Source organism: Heterodontus francisci, chromosome 7 (assembly GCF_036365525.1).
Source record: "Heterodontus francisci isolate sHetFra1 chromosome 7, sHetFra1.hap1, whole genome shotgun sequence".
NCBI classification, from domain to species: Eukaryota; Metazoa; Chordata; class Chondrichthyes; order Heterodontiformes; family Heterodontidae; genus Heterodontus; species Heterodontus francisci.
Genome location: NC_090377.1, coordinates 5,799,360 through 5,821,722, shown reverse-complemented (window position 1 = coordinate 5,821,722; position 22,363 = coordinate 5,799,360). Strand labels below are relative to the sequence as shown.

Sequence of the window (22,363 nt, the reverse complement as noted above, 5' to 3'; positions counted from 1 at the left end):
CCCCCACACAACATATACACAGCCCCCCGGCTCCACAACATATACACAACCCCCCCTTCCACAACCTATACACAACCCCCCCCCCACACAACATATACACAACCCCCCCCATACATATACACAACCCCCCACTTCCACAACCTATACACAACCCCCCCCTTCCACAACATATACACAACCCCCCCCTTCCACAACATATACACAACCCCCCCTTCCACAACATATACACAACACCCCCCTTCCACAACAATATACACAACCCCCCCTTCCACAACATATACACAACCCCCCCCCTTCCACAACATATACACAACCCCCCCCTTCCACAACATATACACAACACCCCCCTTCCACAACAATATACACAACCCCCCCTTCCACAACATATACACAACCCCCCCCCACACAACATATACACAACCCCCCCTTCCACAACCTATACACAACCCCCCCCCACACAACATATACACAACCCCCCCCATACAACATATACACAACCCCCCACTTCCACAACCTATACACAACCCCCCCTTCCACAACATATACACAACCCCCCCCTTCCACAACATATACACAACCCCCCCTTCCACAACATATACACAACACCCCCCTTCCACAACAATATACACAACCCCCCCTTCCACAACATATACACAACCCCCCCCTTCCACAACATATACACAACACCCCCCTTCCACAACAATATACACAACCCCCCCTTCCACAACATATACACAACCCCCCCCCACACAACATATACACAACCCCCCCCACACAACATATACACAACCCCCCCTTCCACAACATATACACAACCCCCCCCCCACACAACATATACACAACACCCCCCTTCCACAACATTTACACAACCCCCCCCTTCCACAACATATACACAACCCCCCGCTTCCGCAACATATACACAACACCCCCCTTCCACAACCATATACACAACCCCCCCTTCCACAACTATATACACAACCCCCCCTTCCACAACCATATACACAACCCCCCTTCCACAACATATACACAACCCCCCCCTTCCACAACATATACACAACACCCCCCTTCCACAACATATACACAAGCCCCCACTTCCACAACATATACACAACCCCCCCTTCCACAACCATATACACAACCCCCCCTTCCACAACATATACACAACCCCCCCTTCCACAACATATACACAACCCCCCGCTTCCACAACATATACACAACCCCCCACTTCCACAACCTATACACAACCCCCCCCTTCCACAACCATATACACAACCCCCCCCTTCCACAACCATATACACAACCCCCCCTTCCACAACATATACACAACCCCCCCCCTTCCACAACATATACACAACCCCCCACTTCCACAACCTATACACAACCTTCCTTCCACAACATATACACAACCCCCCCTTCCACAACATATACACAACCCCCCACTTCCACAACCTATACACAACCGCCCCTTCCACAACATATACACAACACCCCCCTTCCACAACAATATACACAACCCCCCCTTCCACAACATATACACAACCCCCCCCACACAACATATACACAACCCCCCGCTTCCACAACATATACACAACCCCCCCTTCCACAACCTATACACAACCCCCCCCACACAACATATACACAACCCCCCCCCATACAACATATACACAACCCCCCACTTCCACAACCTATACACAACCCCCCCTTCCACAACATATACACAACCCCCCCCCTTCCACAACATATACACAACCCCCCCTTCCACAACATATACACAACACCCCCCTTCCACAACATATACACAACCCCCCCCTTCCACAACATATACACAACACCCCCCTTCCACAACAATATACACAACCCCCCCTTCCACAACATATACACAACCCCCCCCCACACAACATATACACAACCCCCCCCACACAACATATACACAACCCCCCCTTCCACAACATATACACAACCCCCCCCCACACAACATATACACAACCCCCCCCACACAACATATACACAACCCCCCTTCCACAACCTATACACAACCCCCCCTTCCACAACATATACACAACCCCCCACTTCCACAACCTATACACAACCCCCCCTTCCACAACATATACACAACCCCCCCTTCCACAACATATACACAACCCCCCCCTTCCACAACATATACACAACCCCCACTTCCACAACCTATACACAACCCCCCCTTCCACAACATATACACAACCCCCACTTCCACAACCTATACACAACCCCCCCTTCCACAACATATACACAACCCCCCCCCTTCCACAACATATACACAACCCCCCCTTCCACAACATATACACAAACCCCCCCTCCACAACATATACACACCCTCCCCACAACTCCCACTCACACTCGCACCCGCACTGACACTAGCACTCGCACCATCGATCACACCCTCGCTCACACTCACACTCACACCATATCCACACTCACACTCACACTCACACCAACACACAATCACACCCACACTCACACTCACACCCACACACAATCACATTCACACTCACACTCACACTCACACCCACATCCACGCTCACATCAACACACAATCACACCCATGCTCACATTCACACCCATGCCTACACCCACACTTACACTCTCAGCCACGCTCACACCCATGCTCACACCCACACTCACACCCTCGCTCACACTCACACTCACACTCACACTCACACCAACACACAATCACACCCACACTCACACTCACACCCACACACAATCACATTCACACTCACACCCACACTCACACCAACACACATCACACCCACACTCATACTCATACTCACACTCACACCCACACTCACACCCACACCCACATCCACGCTCACATCAAGACACTATCATACCTGTGCTCACATTCACACCCATGCTCACACCCACGCTCACACCCACGCTCACACCCATGCTCACACCCACGCTCACACCCACGCTCACACCCACGCTCACACTCACACCCACACTCATACCCACACCCACACTCATACCCACACCCGCACCCGCACTCACACCCGCACTGACACTAGCACTCGCACCCTCGATCACACCCTCGCCCACACTCACACCCACACCCATACACACCCACACCCACACACAATCACATTCACACCCACATCCACGTTCACATCAACACACTATTACACCCACACCCGCACTCACACCCACAACCACACTCACATCCACACCCACACCTACACTCACACTCACACCCACACTCACACCCACACCCACATTCACGCTCACATCAAGACACTATCATACCTGTGCTCACATTCACACCCATGCTCACACCCATGCTCACACCCATGCTCACACCCATGCTCACACCCATGCTCACACCCACGCTCACACCCACGCTCACACTCACACCCACACTCATACCCACACCCACACTCATACCCACACCCGCACCCGCACTCACACCCGCACTGACACTAGCACTCGCACCCTCGATCACACCCTCGCCCACACTCACACCCACACCCATACACACCCACACCCACACACAATCACATTCACACCCACACTCACACCCACATCCACGCTCACATCAACACACTATTACACCCACACCCGCACTCACACCCACAACCACACTCACATCCACACCCACACCTACACTCACACTCACACTCACACCCACACTCACACCCACACCCACACTCTCACACACATCCACGCTCACATCAACACACTATCACACCCACGCCCACACTCACACTCACTCCCACACCTGCACCCACACCCACATCCACGCTCACATCAAGACACTATCATACCTGTGCTCACATTCACACCCATGCTCACACCCACGCTCACACCCACGCTCACACCCACGCTCACAGCCACGCTCACACCCATGCTCACACCCATGCTCACACCCACGCTCACACCCACGCTCACACCCACAACCACACTCACATCCACACCCATACCTACACTCACGCTCACACTCACACCCACACTCACACCCACACCCACACCCACACTCTCACACACATCCACGCTCACATCAACACACTATCACACCCACGCCCACACTCACACTCACTCCCACACCTGCACCCACACTCACATCCACACCCACACCTACACTCACACCCACACCCACGCTCATGCTCATACCCACACCCACGCTCACACTCACACCCACACTCACAGCTACACCCACACTCACACCCACACCCACACCCACACACACCCACACTCACACCCACACACAATCACATTCACACTCACACTCACACCAACACACAATCACAACCACACACACACTAACACTCACACCCACATCCACGCTCACATCAACACACTATTACACCCGCACTCACACCCACATTCACACCCACACCCACACTCACACCCACACCCACACTCACACACACCCACATTCACACTCACACCCACACTCACACTCGCACGACACCCACACTCACACTCACGCTCACGCTCATACTCACACCCACACCCACACTCACACTCACGCTCACACCCACACCCATGCTCACACTCAAACCCACACTCACACTCACACCCACACCCACACTCACACACGCACACCCACACGCTCACCCACACCCACACTCACATTCACATTCATACCCACACTCACACTCACACTCACACCCACATCCACACCCACACTCACACTCACACACACACTCACACCGACGCCCACACCCACACTCACGCCCACACTCACACCCACACTCACACCCACACTCACACCCACACCCACACTCACACCCACACTCACACCCACACTCACACTCACACTCACACTCACACCCACATCCACACCCACACTCACACCCACATCCACACCCACACTCACACCCACACTCACACCCACACTCACACCCACACCCACACTCTCACACACATCCACGCTCACATCAACACACTATCACACCCACACCCACACTCACACTCACTCGCACACCTGCACCCACACTCACATCCACACCCACACCTGCACTCACGCTCACACCCACGCTCACGCTCACACTCACACCCACACCCACATTCACACTCACACTCACTCACACCCACACTCACAGCTACACCCACACTCACACCCACACCCACACACACCCACACTCACACCCACACACAATCACATTCACACTCACACTCACACCAACACACAATCACAACCACACACACACCAACACTCACACCCACATCCACGCTCACATCAACACACTATTACACCCGCACTCACACCCACACTCACACACACACCCATCCACACGCTCACCCACACTCACACTCACACCCACACTCACATTCACACTCATACCCATACGCACACCCACACCCACACCCACACTCACGCTCACACCCACACCCAAACCCAAACTCACACCCACACCCACACTCACGCTCACGCTCACACCCACACCCAAGCCCAAACTCACACCCACACCCACACTCACGCTCACACCCACACCCAAACTCACACTCACACCCACACTCACACTCACACCCACACCCACACTCACGCTCACACACACACTCACACCGACGCCCACACTCACACCCATACTCACACCGACACCCACACCCACACCCACACTCACACCCACACCCACACCCACACTCACACTCACACTCACACCCACACCCACACTCACACTCACACTCACACTCACATCCACATCCACACCCAATCCACACCCACATCCACACCCACACTCACACCCACACCCACACCCACACCCACACCCACACCCACATTCACACCCACACCCACACCCACACCCACACCCACATCCACACCCACACACACCCACACTCACACCCACACTCACACACACACACATACTCACACTCACACATGCTAGAATCTATTCTAACGAACGTGATAAATGGACACTTGGATAATAATGATCTGATTGGGCATAGTCAACATGGATTTATGAATGGGAAATCATGTTTGATGAACTGTTGGAGTTTTTTCAGGATGTTACTAACAGAATTGATAAAAGGGAGTTGTTGAAGATGGTATACTTGGATTTTCAGAAGAGTTTTGATAAAATCCCCCACAGGAGGTTGGTTTGGAAAATTAAAGCAGATGGAATAGGATGTAATATACTGGCATGGATTAAGGTTTGGTTAACAGGCAGAGAACAGAGATTAGGAATAAACGGGTCATTCTCATGTTTGCAGACTATGACTAGTGGTGTAGCACAGGGATCAATGATATGGATGTGGGGATCAAATGTAATATTTTCAAGTTCACAGATGACACAAAACTAGGTGGGAATGTGTGTTGTGAGGAAGATGCAAAACGGCTTCAAGGAGATTTGGATAGACTTAGTGAGTGGGTAAGAATATGGAAGATGGAATATAATGTGGAAAAATGTAAGCTTATCCATTTTGGTAGGAGGAACAGAGGTGCAGAGTATTTCCTAAAGAGATTAGAAAGTGCAGATGTATAAAGGGACCTGGGTGTCCTTGTCAATAAGTCACTGAAAGCTAACATGCAGGTGCAGCAAGCAATTAGGAAGGCTAATGGTATGTTAGCCTTTATCACAAGAGGATTTGAGTACAGGAGTAGTGAAGTCACGGTTCAATTATATAGAACCTTGGTTAGACCGCACCTGGAGTACTGTGTGCAGTTTTGGTCCCCTTACCTTAGGAAGGATATTATTGCCATAGAGGGAGTGCAACGAAGATTCACCAGACTTGTTCCTGGGATGGCGGGACTGTCCTATGGAGAGAGATTGGGGAAACTGGGTCTGTATTCTTTAGAGTTTCGAAGAATGATCTCAATGAAACCTACAAAATACTTAAAGGGATAAGCAGGATAGATGCACCTCTGGTTGGGGAGTCTTGAACCAGGGAACACAATTTCAAAATAAGGGGGAAGCCACTTAGGACAGAGAGGAGGAGAAATTTTTTTACTCAGAGGGTTGTGAATCTTTGGAATTCTCTACCCCCAAGGGCTGTGGAAGATCAGTCATTGGGGATGTTTAAAACAGAGATTGACAGATTTCTAAATACAAATGACATAAAGGGATATGAGGTTAGTGTGGGAAAAAAGCATTGAAGTGGATGATCAGCCATGATCATGTTGAATGGCGGGGCAGGCTCGATGGGCTGAATGGCCTACTCCTGTTCCCATGTTCCTAAGAGAAAAGATCCATGAACTTGGTCCAGGACAGTACAGATTGGGAACCTCTTCAGTGACAGGGCCACGCTGAACCTCAGTGTATATACTGACGCACAGTGGCAGCAGTGTGTACCATCCACAAGATGCACTGCAGCAATGCACCAAGGCTCCTTAGACAGCACCTTCCAAACCCGCGACCTCTACCAACTAGAAGGACAAGGGCAGCAGATGCATGGGAACACTACCACCTGCAAGTTCCCCTCCAAGTCACACACCATCCTGACTTGGAACTATATCGCCTTTCCTTCACTGTCGCTGGGTCAAAATCCTGGAACTCCCTTCCGAATAGCATTGTGGGTGTACCTACCCTCCATGGACTGCAGCGGTTCAAGAAGGCAGCTCACCACCACCTTCTCAAGGGCAATTAATGATGGGCAATAAATGCTGGTCTGGCCAGCGACGCCCACATTCCATGAATGAATAAAAAAAAAATATTTGACAAGCTCTGGCATGGTAATGAACACACAGGGGTGATCATTCCACGAGTAGATGTTGTCGGGCCTGCCCATCACCACCTCAGAACACAGTGTTGCAGTGGTTAGCACCGCAGCCTCACAGCTCCAGGGACCTGGGTTCAATTCTAGGTATTGCCTTTGCGGAGTTTGCAAGTTCTCCCTGTGACCACGTGGGTTTTCGTTGGGTGCTCTGGTTTCCTCCCACAGCCAAAGACTTGCAGCTGATAGGTAAATTGGCCATTGTAAATTGGCCCTAGTGTAGGTAGGTGGTAGGGAATATGGGATTACTGTAGGGTTAGTATAAATGGGTGGTTCTTGGTCGGCACAGACTCGGTGGGCCGAAGGGCCTGTTTCAGTGCTGTATCTCTAAATAAATAAACACTGAGAACCTTTAACTCAAACGGAGTATCTACAGAGACACTCTCAGTGCCTCTGCACTCTGTCTTCCCTGGTATTACTGTATAAAGATAGGAAAAAGAGGCATGTATCTCCAGTGCGAGGGTGATAACCTTGTAAGAGATCTATGTTTGTAAACTCTTTGATTGGCGTGCCCAATCAGGAGCTTCCGTGCACAGGAAACCGTAAATATTTACCGAGAACTGAATAGATTTTCCATCCCCTTGTCAGCTCTGGAAATTTTCTCTGGCCATTTGTCATTCATTAGCTCATGGAGTTTTGTATTAGTGTGCGATGGTTGCCATAGGGACAAACCAAACACAGTAAATCATTGATGTAAAGTGTGGAGCAGGCCTGAGGTAAAAGAGCATCCGTCTTATGCAGAGTTTGGACTAAGAGGAGTTGAGGCTGAATTGATTACCCCTCAGAACTGTTCACAATTCTCCAGCAGTACCAAACAGGTTCACAAGGAAGAGTGAAGGTGTGTATATCAGGGCAGTATTACTCAGCATTGTATTGAGGGTAAAGACAGCTTTGATTGATGAACACGAACACGGTATTGAATGACTGTTGGTCATATGGAGCCACATCTTTTGTAAGGACTGGCATTACAACAGCACTTTTCATCACTGCACAAAATCCCAAAGTGTTTACAGCCAATGAAATACTTTTGAAGTGTGGTCTCTCTTGGAATATGGAAAATGCAGCAACCAATTTGTACACAGCAAGCTCCCTCAAACAGCACTGTAATAATGACCAGATAATCGTTTTAGTAATGTTGGTTGAGGGATAAATATTTGTCAGGGCGAACTCCCCCACTCTTCTTCAAAACGTGCTGTGGAAATTTACCTGAGAGGGCAGATGGGGGCTCAATGTAATGTCTCATCCAAAACACAGCACATCTGACAGTGCAGCACTCCCTCAGCACTGCCCTTCGACAGTGCAGCACTCCCTCAGTACTGACCCTCCGACATGCAGCATTCCCTCAGTACTGACCCTCCGACAGTGCAGCATTCCCTCAGTACTGACCCTCCGACAGTGCAGCACTCCCTCAGTACTGCCCTTCGACAGTGCAGCACTCCCTCAGTACTGACCCTCCGACATGCAGCATTCCCTCAGTACTGACCCTCCGACAGTGCAGCATTCCCTCAGTACTGACCCTCCGACAGTGCAGCACTCCCTCAGTACTAACCCTCCGACAGTGCAGCACTCCCTCAGTACTGACCCTCCGACAGTGCAGCATTCCCTCAGTACTGACCCTCCGACAGAGCAGCACTCCCTCAGTACTGACCCTCCGACAGTGCAGCATTCCCTCAGTACTGACCCTCTGACAGTGCAGCACTCCCTCAGTACTGACCCTCTGACAGTGCAGCACTCCCTCAGTACTGACCCTCTGACAGTGCAGCATTCCCTCAGTACTGACCCTCTGACAGTGCAGCACTCCCTCAGTACTGACCCTCTGACAGTGCAGCACTCCCTCAGTACTGCCCTTCCGACACTGCAGCACTCCCTCAGTAATGACCATCCAACACTGCAGCACTGCCTCAGTACTGACCCTCCGACACTGTAGCACTCCCTCAGTACTGACCATCCAACACTGCAGCACTGCCTCAGTACTGACCCTCCGACACTGTAGCACTCCCTCAGTACTGACCCTCTGACAGTGCAGCACTCCCTCAATACTGACCCTCTGACAGTTCAGCACACCCTCTGTACTGACCCTCCGACAGTGCAGCACTCCCTCAGTACCGACCCTCTGACAATGCAGCAATCCCTCAGTACTGACCCTCCGACAGTGCAGCACTCCCTCAGTACCGACCCTCCAACAGTGCAGTGCTCCCTCAGTACCGACCCTCCAACAGTGCAATGCTCCCTCAGTACTGACCCTCCGACAGTGCAGCACTCCCTCAGTACTGTCCCTCTGACACTGCAGCACTCCCTCTGGACTGACCATCCAACACTGCAGCACTGCCTCAGTACTGACCCTCCGACAGTGCAGCACTCCCTCAGTACTGCCCCTCTGACACTGCAGCACTCCCTCTGTACTGACCATCCAACACTGCAGCACTCCCTCAGTACTGACCCTCTGACAGTGCAGCACTCCCTCTGTACTGACCCTCCGACAGTGCAGCACTCCCTCAGTACCAACCCTCTGACAGTGCAGCACTCCCTCAGTACTGACCCTCCGACATTGCAGCACTCCCTCAGTACTGACCCTCCAACAGTGCAGTGCTCCCTCAGTACCAACCCTCCAACAGTGCAGTGCTCCCTCAGTACCGACCCTCTGACAGTGCAGCACTCCCTCAGTACTGACACTCCAACAGTGCAGCACTCCCTCAGTACCGACCCTCCAACAGTGCAGTGCTCCCTCAGTACTGACCCTCCAACAGTGCAGCACTCCCTCAGTACTGCCCCTCTGTCTTACCAACTTAATAGAATTCTTTGAGGAAGTGACAAAGTTGATTGATGAGGGAAGGGCTGTCGATGTCATATACATGGACTTCAGTAAGGCATTTGATAAGTTTCCCCATGGCAGGCTGATGGAGAAAGTGAAGGCGCATGGGGTCCAAGTGTACTAGCTGGATGGATAAAGAACTGGCTGGGCAACAGGAGACAGAGAGTAGCAGTAGAAGGGAGTTTCTCAAAATGGAGAGGTGTGACCAGTGGTGTTCCACAGGGATCCGTGCTGGGACCACTGTTGTTTGTGATATACATAAATGATTTGGAGGAAAGTATAGGTGGACTGATTAGCAAGTTTGCAGACGACACTAAGATTGGTGGAGTAGCAGATAGTGAAGGGGACTGTCAGAGAATACAGCAGAATATAGATAGATTGGAGAGTTGGGCAGAGAAATGGCAGATGGAGTTCAATCAGGGCAAATGCGAGGTGATGCATTTTGGAAGATCCAATTCAAGAGTGAACTATACAGTAAATGGAAAAGTCCTGGGGAAAATTGATGTACAGAGAGATTTGGGTGTTCAGGTCCACTGTTCCCTGAAGGTGGCAACGCAGATCAATAGAGTGGTCAAGAAGGCATACGGCATGCTTTCCTTCATCGGACGGGGTATTGAGTACAAGAGTTGGCAGGTCGTGTTACAGTTGTATAGGACTTTGGTTCGGCCACATTTGGAATACTGCGTGCAGTTCTGGTCGCCACATTACCAAAAGGATGTGGATGCTTTGGAGAGGGTGCAGAGGAGGTTCACCAGGATGTTGCCTGGTATGGAGGGCGCTAGCTATGAAGAGAGGTTGAGTAGATTAGGATTATTTTCATTAGAAAGACGGAGGTTGAGGGGGGACCTGATTGAGGTGTACAAAATCTTGAGAGGTATAGACAGGGTGGATAGCAAGAGGCTTTTTCCCAGAGTGGGGGATTCAATTACTAGAGGACACGAGTTCAAAGTGAAAGGGGAAAAGTTTAGGGGCGATATGCGTGGAAAGTTCTTTACGCAGAGGGTGGTGGGTGCCTGGAACGCGTTGCCAGCGGAGGTGGTAGATGCGGGCACGATGGCATCTTTTAAGATGTACCTAGACAGATACATGAATGGGCAGGAAGAAAAGAGATACAGAACCTTAGAAAATAGGCGACATGTTTAGAGAGAGGATCTGGATCGGCGCAGGCTTGGAGGGCCGAAGGGCCTGTTCCTGTGCTGTAATTTTCTTTGTTCTTTGTTCTTAGTACCGACCCTCCGACAGTGCAGCACTCCCTCAGTACTGACCCTCCAACAGTGCAGTGCTCCCTCAGTACCGACCCTCCGACAGTGCAGTGCTCCCTCAGTACTGACCCTCCAACAGTTCAGTGCTCCCTCAGTACCGACCCTCCGACAGTGCAGTGCTCCCTCAGTACTGACCCTCCAACAGTTCAGTGCTCCCTCAGTACCGACCCTCCGACAGTGCAGTGCTCCCTCAGTACTGACCCTCCGACAGTGCAGCACTCCCTAAGTACTGACCCTCCGACAGTGCAGCACTCCCTCAGTACTGCCCCTCTGACAGTGCAGCACTCCCTCAGTACTGCATGCCCGAGGAATATACAACCCTACAAGCCTGTTCCTCCAATCATGGCTGATCTGTACAACAATTCCATTTCCCTGACATTTCTCCATAACCCTCACTACCTTTAACCATCAAATATGTAGTGATCCCTTCTCTTGAAAGTTTCAGTTGACCCCCAGCATCAGCAGCTTTTTGGGGGATAAAGTTCGAGATTTGCACTCCCCTTTATGTGAAAAAATCTTCTCCTGATTTGTCTACTGAATAGTCTGGCTCCAGCTTTCAGTTTATGCCCCACTAGAGGGAATAGTTCCTGCAGACAAACTCTACTGAATAACTTTAAATATGTCTGTGTATCTCCATCAATGTCAACACTGTCCGACCAGAACACCAGCCAATAACCCGAGGTTGCACCCGGTTGCAGGTTTCCTATTGGATCAATCTGGCGGGAAGAGGAACCTGGGTCTGAAGAGGTTCAAAGCGATATGTCTTTTTGTCATTTATGACTTTCCCTGGTGCGGTCAGGGGTGCTCCTCTGGACCGCAGAAATTGTCTTTTAGCCACCCCTGACCCAGGCGTCCCCACCTCACACCCTTTGACTAGCACCCAATCATGAGACTCTCCCAAAAGCTCACACTTATGACTTACCCAAATGGTGGGGACCATTCCTTCAGTTCCCGGTGGTTGGACTGTTCTTCAGCTGTCCCTTCATACTCATGTCGGGATTTGATAGAGTAGAGGCAGTGAAACGATTTCTAATAAATGTTGTAACTGGCTGAGGGGGCTGAATGGCCTCCTCCTGTTCCTGTGTAACAGGCTCGAGGGGCTGAATGGCCTCCTCCTGTTCCTGTGTAACAGGCTGAAGGGGCTGAATGGCCTCCTCCTGTTCCTGTGTAACAGGCCCGAGGGGCCGAATGGCCTTCTCCTGTTCCTGTGTAACAGGCTCGAGGGGCTGAATGGCCTCCTCCTGTTCCTGTGTAACAGGCTGAAGGGGCTGAATGGCCTCCTCCTGTTCCTGTGTAACAGGCCCGAGGGGCCGAATGGCCTTCTCCTGTTCCTGTGTAACAGGCTCGAGGGGCTGAATGGCCTCCTCCTGTTCCTGTGTAACAGGCTGAAGGGGCTGAATGGCCTCCTCCTGTTCCTGTGTAATAGGCTCGAGGGGCTGAATGGCCTCCTCCTGTTCCTGTGTAATAGGCTCGAGGGGCTGAATGGCCTCCTCCTGTTCCTGTGTAACAGGCTCGAGGGGCTGAATGGCCTCCTCCTGTTCCTGTGTAACAGGCTCGAGGGGCTGAATGGCCTCCTCCTGTTCCTGTGTAATAGGCTCGAGGGGCTGAAGGGCCTCCTCCTGTTCCTGTGTCATAGGCTCGAGGGGCTGAATGGCCTCCTCCTGTTCCTGTGTAACAGGCTCGAGGGGCTGAATGGCCTTCTCCTGTTCCTGTGTATTAGGCTCGAGGGGCCAAATGGCCTCCTCTGTGCCGGGTGATTCTATGAGGAAAGGGTTGATGTCTCCACCTCTTCTGCTTTGCGATCTATGGAAGACAAGCAGGAACTTCTTATTCTCGTCCCAATGGACATATTTAAACTGTCGATTGACATGTGCAGGAATCCCTTGAGATCATTTATCTCCCTTCTGCCCGATTTAACCCAGATAAATTGACAGCTGTATCTTTCGGTCATCTTCAAACAGCCCCATCTGTGCTCCATGTCATTCATGCTGATTTTATCCGGACAACTGGTTGCCCTTCAAGAACTTTGACCTCTGACGGTCAACACTTTGAGAAACGTAGGTGAAGATGTTGCTTGGTGTGGAGTGAATGAGGCCCTCTGCCACTGTGATTCTTTCTGTAGTGGATTGTGGGCAGTTTAAATGGCCAGTGCCACTCGTCTTCTGTAACCATCCCACAGGCTCAGATTTTAACCTGCGCTTCTGAATTGATGAGAGGGACACACTGGAGCAGAGGGGCTATTCAGCCCATCGAGCCTGTTACACAGGAACAAGAGGAGGCAAAACCAGGGACAATTCGCAACCTAAAAATGCAACTCACCAAGGCTCCTTAGACAGCACCTTCCAAACCCGCGACCTCTACCAACTAGAAGGGCAAGGGCAGCAGATGCATGGGAACACCACCACCTGAAAGTTCCCCTCCAAGTCACACACCATCCTGACTTGGAACTATATCGCCGTTCCTTCACTGTCACTGGGTCAAAATCCTGGAACTCCCTTCCTAACAGCACTGTGGGTATACCTACCTCTGCAGCGGTTCAAGAAGGCAGCTCACCACCACATTCTCAAAGGGCAATTAGGGATGGGCAATAAATGCTGGTCTGGCCAGCGTCACCCACATCCCAGGAACAAATGAAAAAAGGTCCAGTGTCAGCTCCTCTATATAGACATAGAAATAGGCCATTCAGCCCATCGAGTCTGCAGCAGCTCTTGCGAAGAGCAATCCAATTTATCCCACTTCCCTGTAATTTTTTTCTCTGTCAAGCATTTGTGCCTTTTGAAGGCAATTATTGAATCTGTTTCCAGCACCCTTTCAGGCAGTGTTTTCCAAATCCTAAGCACATTTGTATGAAAGTTTTCTGATGCCACCTCTGGTTCTTTTGCCACTCCCCTTAAATCCATGCCCACTGGTTATCGACCCTTCAGCCACTGGAAAAAGTGACTCTTTATTTATAAAATCAAAATACTGCAGATGCTGGAAATCGGAAATTAAAATGGAAAATGCTGGAAATACTCAGCAGTTCTTGCAGATTCTGTGGAATCGAGAAACCGAGTTAATGTTTTATGTCACTAAACTTTCATCAGAACTGGGAAAAGTTAGAGGTGGAACAGGTTTTAAGCAAGTGCAAAGGCAGGGAAAGGGAGGGGAAGAAAGAGCATAGGGGAAGGTCTGTGATAGGGTGGAGGGCAGGAGAGATTAAATGAAAAAAGGGAAGATGGTTCAAGGCAAAAGGAGACGATAATGGGACAAGCAAAGAAACGAAAGACGGGTCTGGAGGAGGTGTAAACGTGTTTAGTAAAATCCTCACCACGAGCTGCTGTCCGAAAACATTGGGTGCAATTTTTATTTATTTTGAGATACAGCACTGAAACAGGCCCTTCAGCCCACCAAGTCTGTGCCGACCATCAACCACCCATTTATACTAATCCTACATTAATCCCATATTCCTACCACATCCCCACCTACCTATACTAGGGGCAATTTATAATGGCCAATTTACCTATCAACCTGCAAGTCTTTGGCTTTGGGAGGAAACCAGAGCACCCGGAGAAAACCCACACAGTCACAGGGAGAACTTGCAAACTCCACACAGGCAGTACCCAGAATCAAACCCGGGTCGCTGGAGCTGTGAGGCTGCGGTGCTAACCACTGCGCCACTGTGCTGCCCAATGGTTATAATCTGAAATTGTTGAACTCGATGTTGAGTTCAGAAGGCTGTAAAATGCCTAATGGAAAGATGAGGTGATGTTCCTCGAGCTTCATTAGAACAGTGGAGGAGGCCGAGGACAGAGAGGTCAAAGTAGGGTGGGGCAGAGAATTAAAGTGATAGACGACTGGAAGCTCGGGGTCATGCTTGCAGACTGAGTGGAGGCCCCAGTGTAGAGGCGGCTGCAATGTGTGCAGTGAATGAAGTATGCTAAACACTGACTTTACCTAAACCCTTCATGATTTTAAGCACTTCTATCAAATCTCCTCTTAGCTTTCTCTGCTCTAAGGAGAAAGTCCCCAGCTTCTTCAGTGTGTTCATGCAACTGTAATCACACGTCCCTGGAACCATTCCAGTAAAACTCTCCTTTATGCTCTCCAAAGCCTTCACATCCTTCCTAAAGTCTGGTGCCCAGAATTGGACACAATACTCCAGCTGGATCTGAACCAGTGTTTTATCAAGGTTTATCAAAACTTCCTTGTTCTTGTACTCTATGCCTCTATTTACAAAGCCTAGGATCCCGTATGCTTTATTAACAGCTTTCTCAACCAACACTGCCATCTTCAATGATTTGTGCACAAATACCCCCAGTTCCCTCTGCTCTGCACCCCCTTTAGAATTGTACCCTTTATTTTATATTGCCTCTCCTCATTCTTCCTACCAAAATGTATCACTTCACACTTCTCTGCATGAAATTTCATTAGCCAGGTGTCTGCCCATTCCACCAGCCTGTCTATGTCCTCTTGAAGTCGATCACTATGTTCAATCACAATATTTCCAAGTTTTGTGTCATATGCAAATTTTGAAATTGTGCCCTGTACACCCATGTCTAGGTCTTTAATATGTATCAGGAAAAGCAGGGATCCCAACACTGACCCCTGGGGAAACCCACTTCCTCCAGTCCGAAGAACAAACATTCAACACTACTCTCTGTTTCCTGTCACTCAGCCAATTCCGTATCCACGCTGCTTTTCTCCCTTTTATTCCATGGGCACTGACTTTTCTGACAAGCCTGTTATGTGGCACTTCATCAAATACCTTTTGCAAGTCCAGGTACATCACATCAACCACATTACCCTCATCAATCCTTTCTGTTACTTCATCAAAAAACTCAAGCAAGTTAGTTAAACATTATTTGCCTTTAACAAATCCATGCTGACTTTCCTTAATTAATGCACATTTGTCCAAGTGACTATTAATTTTGTCCTAAATTACCATTTCTAAAACTTTCCCACCACCGAGGTTAAACTGACTGGCTTGTAGTTGCTGGGCTTGTCCTGTTTTTGAACAAGGGTGTAACATTTGCAATTCTCCAGTCCTCTGGCACCACCCCTGTTCTAAGGAGGATTGGAAGATGATGGCCAGTACCCCCACAATTTCCACCCTTGCTTCCCTTTTTTCAGCTTCATCTTACTCTCTATTTCTTTTGTCATCCAGGGAGCTCTGGCTTCGCTTGCCCTCGCTTTCCCTCTCGTGGGAATGTACCTTGACTATACACGAACCATCTCCTCTTCAAAGCTCGCCGATTTCTCCATGACATTTCCGGCTGCCAGACTTTGGGCTGTGCATTAGCGGGACGGTTGATGTAGGAGGTGAGGGGAGGGGTGGGAGTTTTGAACCGCAAACCAGCATGCCCAGCTTTCCCTGAATGCTGTGGAGTCTTAACTCGACACCTGACCGGCTCCCTGCCTAGGAGTCAGCCTGTGGAGCAGGCCGCAGGACCAAGTACATAAAATCCCAGATCCAGAGGGGGTTTCAATCCCGGGGGTGGGGTGGGGGGGGGGGTGGGTGCGTGGTGGACAGTCTGGTCTGATTCTCAGCCTCCAGGGCCTTTTAAAGCTTGGGGAGGTGCGGGGGAGATTAGGTGGCCAGGGAAATCATTCCTGTTGCACAAGCAGTGCTGTGAGGCTCTCCACTCCAAAGGTGTCCTCGCCTCCCTTCAACTGACAAGTTTCCCAAGACCTGAGAATCCCAGCCACCCGCAAAGCAGGTTAAATAAGAGACTGCCAGCCTCATTAACATATTAAAATTGCCAACCCATCTCCTGGGAGCCCGTTAGTTGCTCACCCCTTGTCCTGTCTTTGTAAAACCAGAAGCCAGTAGGCTGGGGCGGAATTTAGAATTTAAAGATTTGTCACCTCTACCCACTCCCAATCCACCCATTTTTGTTCACTGACATTCCTCTCTTTGAGTCCAATTTACCTGGGCCAGATCCTCAATTTGCTGCAATTAGTCCCCTCCAGTATTTTTATTCTAGATTGCTCCTTGCTCCAGCGACCCGGGTTCAATTCTGGGTACTGCCTGTGTGGAGTTTGCAAGTTCTCCCTGTGTCTGCGTGGGTTTTCTCCGGGTGCTCCGGTTTCCTCCCACATGCCAAAGACTTGCGGGTTGGTAGGTAAATTGGCCATTAGCAATTGCCCCTAGTATAGGTAGGTGGTAGGGAAATATAGGGACAGGTGGGGATGTGGTAGGAATATGGAATTAGTGTAGGATTCGTATAAATGGGTGGTTGATGGTCGGCACAGACTCGGTGGGCCGAAGGGCCTGTTTCAGTGCTGTATCTCGAAACTGAAACTGAAACTTGTCCTTCTCTGTAGCGAATCTAAACCTTACAACGCTATGATCACTATTCCCAAGATGCTTCCCAACTGTGACATTCTCCACTTGATCCAACTCGTGTCCCAGGACCAGATCCAGCAGTGACTCCTTCTTCGTTGTGCCGGAAACATACTGATCAAGAAAATTCTCCCGAGCACACTTCAGAAACTCAATCCCCTCTCTGTCCTAAAGATAATCACTACCCCAGTCACTACTGGGATAGTTAACACCTCCCATTATCACTGCTCTATCGTTCTTGCACCGCTTGGTAATTCATTTGGAAATCTGCTCCTCTATCTCCTGCCCACTATTTGCTAGCCTATAAAATACAACAAATAAAAGCTCCTTCATTGTTTCTTAAATCCAACCAAATCGATCCTATTTTTGACTTCTCAATGACACAGCAGATAAAGGGGAATGATTCATTCCGGTCTGCTACTGTACACTTAGTGTGTATATCAGCTGCTATACTTGTACAACGAAGATAGAAAAGAATGATTCACTCCTGTCTCAAATTGGGCAGTACCTGTGAGTCTCAGTGTCAACTTCCATAGAGACCCAGAGTTTGAGGGAGGGGAGGAATGCCGCAGTTTGAGGGAGGGGAGGAATGCCGCAGACAGGGAGGAATTTCATTCTTGATAGACGTGGGAAAGATTGAGTTTGAGGTATGATGCTGATACAGAGATTAAATGACTAATCTGTGCGTATTCCTTGACCCAGGTGTGAGGTCACAGTCTACAAGCCCTGAGGAGATGGGGCCGACCACTAGACGACGAACCACCAGCGAGGGGCAGTATGAGAACAGTGGCGACAGCAGTGGTACCTCCCGAAGCCCACCCGTGCGTTCCCCAGTTCGCTGTGTGTCCCCCGAGGTGGCCAGTTCTATAGCTGCTAATCCAGGAGGACGTCCCAAGGAGGTGAGATTGCGTTGACTGCAATTTGGGTTGTCATAACCTGCCTAAAGATGCTGAGTCTCACTGGGGTGGAGGTCCCACGCACCTCACTCACCCTAAGCAATAACTGATCCCTGTTGACCCAGAGGTGGGGTGAGATATGGTATGGGGAAGACATGGCTGGACTTTGTCGGGGAATGGGATTGGGATGCTGCTGGGAAGCCGGGACGAGCAGGAAGAGACTCCCAGAGAGATTTCAGCCTCTGGGATTCGTTGCTAGATTGAAGAATTACATTCCCGCCCAGTCCCATTGGGATTTGTTACCTGGTCAATGAGTGCGAGTGGGACTGCAGGAAGAACTTAAGAACATAAGAAATAGGAGCAGGAGTAGGCCATTCAGCCCCTCAAGCCTCCCGTGCCATTCAATAAGATCATGGCTGATCTGTCCCAGGCCTCAACTCCTCTTTTGGACCTGCTCCGCATAACCCTCGACTCCCCGAGATTTCAAAAATCTATCTACCTCCTCTTTAAATACATTTAGTGATCTAGCCTCCACAACTCTCTGAGATAGAGAATTCCAGAGATTCACCACCCTATGAGAGAAGAAGTTCCTTCGCATCTCAGTTTTAAATGTGTGCCCCCTTATTCTGTAACTATGTCCCCTAGATCGAGATTCCCCCACCAGTGGAAACATCTTCTCAGCATCTACCCTGTCAAGCCCCCTTAGATTCTGATATGTTTCTATAAGATCACCTCTCATTCTTCTAAACTCCAATGAATAAAGGCCTAATCTGTTTAGCTGTTCTTGATAAGACAACACCTTCATCCCAGGAATCAGCCTAGTGAACCTTTTCTGAACTGCCTCCAATGCTAGTATATCCTTCCTTAAATACGGGGACCAAAACTGTACACAGTACTCCAGGTGTGGCTTCACCAACACCCTGTACAGTTGTAACAAGACTTCCCTATTTTTAAACTTTAACCCCCTAGCAATAAAGGCCAAAATTCCATTTGCCTTCCTAATTACTTGCTGCACCTGCATGCTAACCTTTTGTGTTTCATGTACAAGAACACCCAGATCCCTCTGTACTGCTGTATTTTGTAGTCTTTCTCCATCTAAATAATAATCTGCCTTTTTATTCTTCCTACCAAAGTGGATGACCTCACACTTTCCCACATTGAACTCCATCTGCCAAGTTTTTGCCCACTCACTTAACCTATCTATATCCCTTTGCAGATTCTTTGTGTCCTCATCACAACATGCCTTCCCATCTATTTTTGTATCGTCAGCAAATTTGGATACACTACACTCTGTCCCTTCCTCCAAGTCATTAATATAGATAGTAAATAACTGAGGCCCTAGGACCGATCCTTGTGGCACCCCACTAGTTACGGCTTTCCAATCTGAAAAAGACCCATTAATCCTGACTGTCTGCCTTCTGTGAGTTAACCAATCCTCAATCCATGCCAACACATTACCCCCAATACCCTGAGTTCTTATTTTGTGCAATAACCTTTTATGTGGCACCTTATCGAACGCCTTCTGAAAATCCAAATACACCACATCTACTGGTTCCCCTTTATCCACTCTGCTTGTTATATCCTCAAAGAACTCTAACAAATTTGTCAAACATGATTTCCCTTTCATAAAACCATGTTGACCCTGTTTGATTGCATTATGTTTTTCTAAATGTCCTGCCATTTCTTCCTTAATAATGGACTCTAGCATTTTCCCAATGATAGATGTTAAGCTAACTGGTCTGTAGTTTCCTGCTTTCTGTCTCCCTCCTTTCTGGAATAGGGGTGTCACATTAGCGGTTTTCCAATCCGCTGGTACCCTACTGGAATCCAGTGAGTTTTGGTATATTATGACCAATGTCTCCACTATCTCTGCAGCCACTTCTTTTAAAATCCTTGGATGCAGGCCATCAGGTCCTGGTGACTTGTCTTCCTTTAGTCCCATCAGTTTGTCCAGCACCTTTTCCCTCATGATAGAGATTGTTACAAGTTCCTCCCTCCCATTTACACCTTGCTGATCTATTATTGTTGGGATGTTTATAGCGTCCTCCACCATGAAGATTGATGCAAAATATTGGTTTAAATTATCTGCCATTTCCCTGTTCCCTGTTATTAATTCCCCAGCCTTATCCTCTAAGGGTCCCACACTTACTTTAGCTACTCTCTTCCTTTTAATATACCTGTAGAAGCTCTTATGTTTGTTTTTATATTTCTTGCCAATTTACTCTCATAATCAATTTTCTCCTTCTTTATTAGTTTTTTAGTCATCCACTGCTGGTTTCTAAAAAATTCCCAATCCTCTGGCCTACCACTAGCTTTCGCCGCTTTGTACACATTTGTTTTTGATTTGATACTCTCCTTAACTTCCTTTGTTATCCATGGGTGGTTCATCGTTCTCATCGGTCCTTCCTTCTGACTGGAATAAATGTTTGCTGAGTGTTATGAAATACCTGCTTAAAAGTTTGCCACTGCTCATCTACTGACTTTCCCTGTTGTCTATTTTCCCAGCCTGCTTTCGACAACTTTCTTCATATCTCAGTAATCGCTCTTGTTTAAGTTGAAGACACTGGTTTGAGACCCGAGTTGCTCGCCCTCAAACTGAATTTGAAATTCTACCATGTTATGATCGCTTCCCTCTAAAGGATCCTGAACTTCGAGATGTCTTATTAATCTGACCTCATTACACAATACCAAATCTAAAATAGTCTGTTCCCGGGTAGGCTCAGCAACATATTGCTCTAAGAAACAATCCTTGATGCACTCTACAAATTCGTCTTCCATGCTACCTTTGCCAATTTGATTTGTCCAGTCTATATGCAGATTAAAATCATCCATGATAATTGCAGTGCCCTTCTTACACACCTCCATTATTTCCTGATTAATATTTTGTCCTACAGTGAGGCAACTCCTCGGGGTCCTATAGACCACTCCCACCCGTGATTTCTCTCCCTTGCTATTCCTTATTTCCACCCAAACTGATTCTACATCACGATCTATTACACCTATATCATTACTAACAACTGCACTGATCCCTTCCTTTATTAACAAAGCTACCCCACCTCCTTTCCCTTTCTGCTTATTCTTCTAGAACGTCAAATATCCTTGAACATTGAGTTTCCAGTTTGTTTCTACTGTGCCTACCCACTGTTTTTTTCATGTTTGTGCTTGGGCCCAGGCTGCTCAGTTTTCTGTCCATTACCACCCTCTCTGTACCAACGCTTTGTCTTTCAGCACACTATTAACATACCGTTTGCCTTTTCTCCATGATCTTCTGGTCAGTTATTCTCTGTGACCTTGTCCTATCAACACCTTCTCTTTTGTTATCTCTTACCCCCACTTTACTTGCTTAAAACCTTTTACATTGCTAATATCTACCAGTTCT

The 22,363-nt window shown here is 49.0% G+C and overlaps 1 protein-coding gene across 17 annotated transcripts in view; it reads left to right on the top strand.

Annotated features, from left to right (window-relative positions):
- Window positions 1-22,363, top strand: part of tns1b (tensin 1b) — a 939,527-nt gene that overhangs the window by 829,330 nt on the left and 87,834 nt on the right. For all 17 annotated transcript variants that reach the window (XM_068034709.1, XM_068034713.1, XM_068034718.1 and 14 more), the window contains one exon: window positions 18,791-18,987. In XM_068034709.1, coding sequence (XP_067890810.1) covers window positions 18,791-18,987 — 197 coding nt within the window. The remainder of the gene's footprint in view (window positions 1-18,790; window positions 18,988-22,363) is intronic.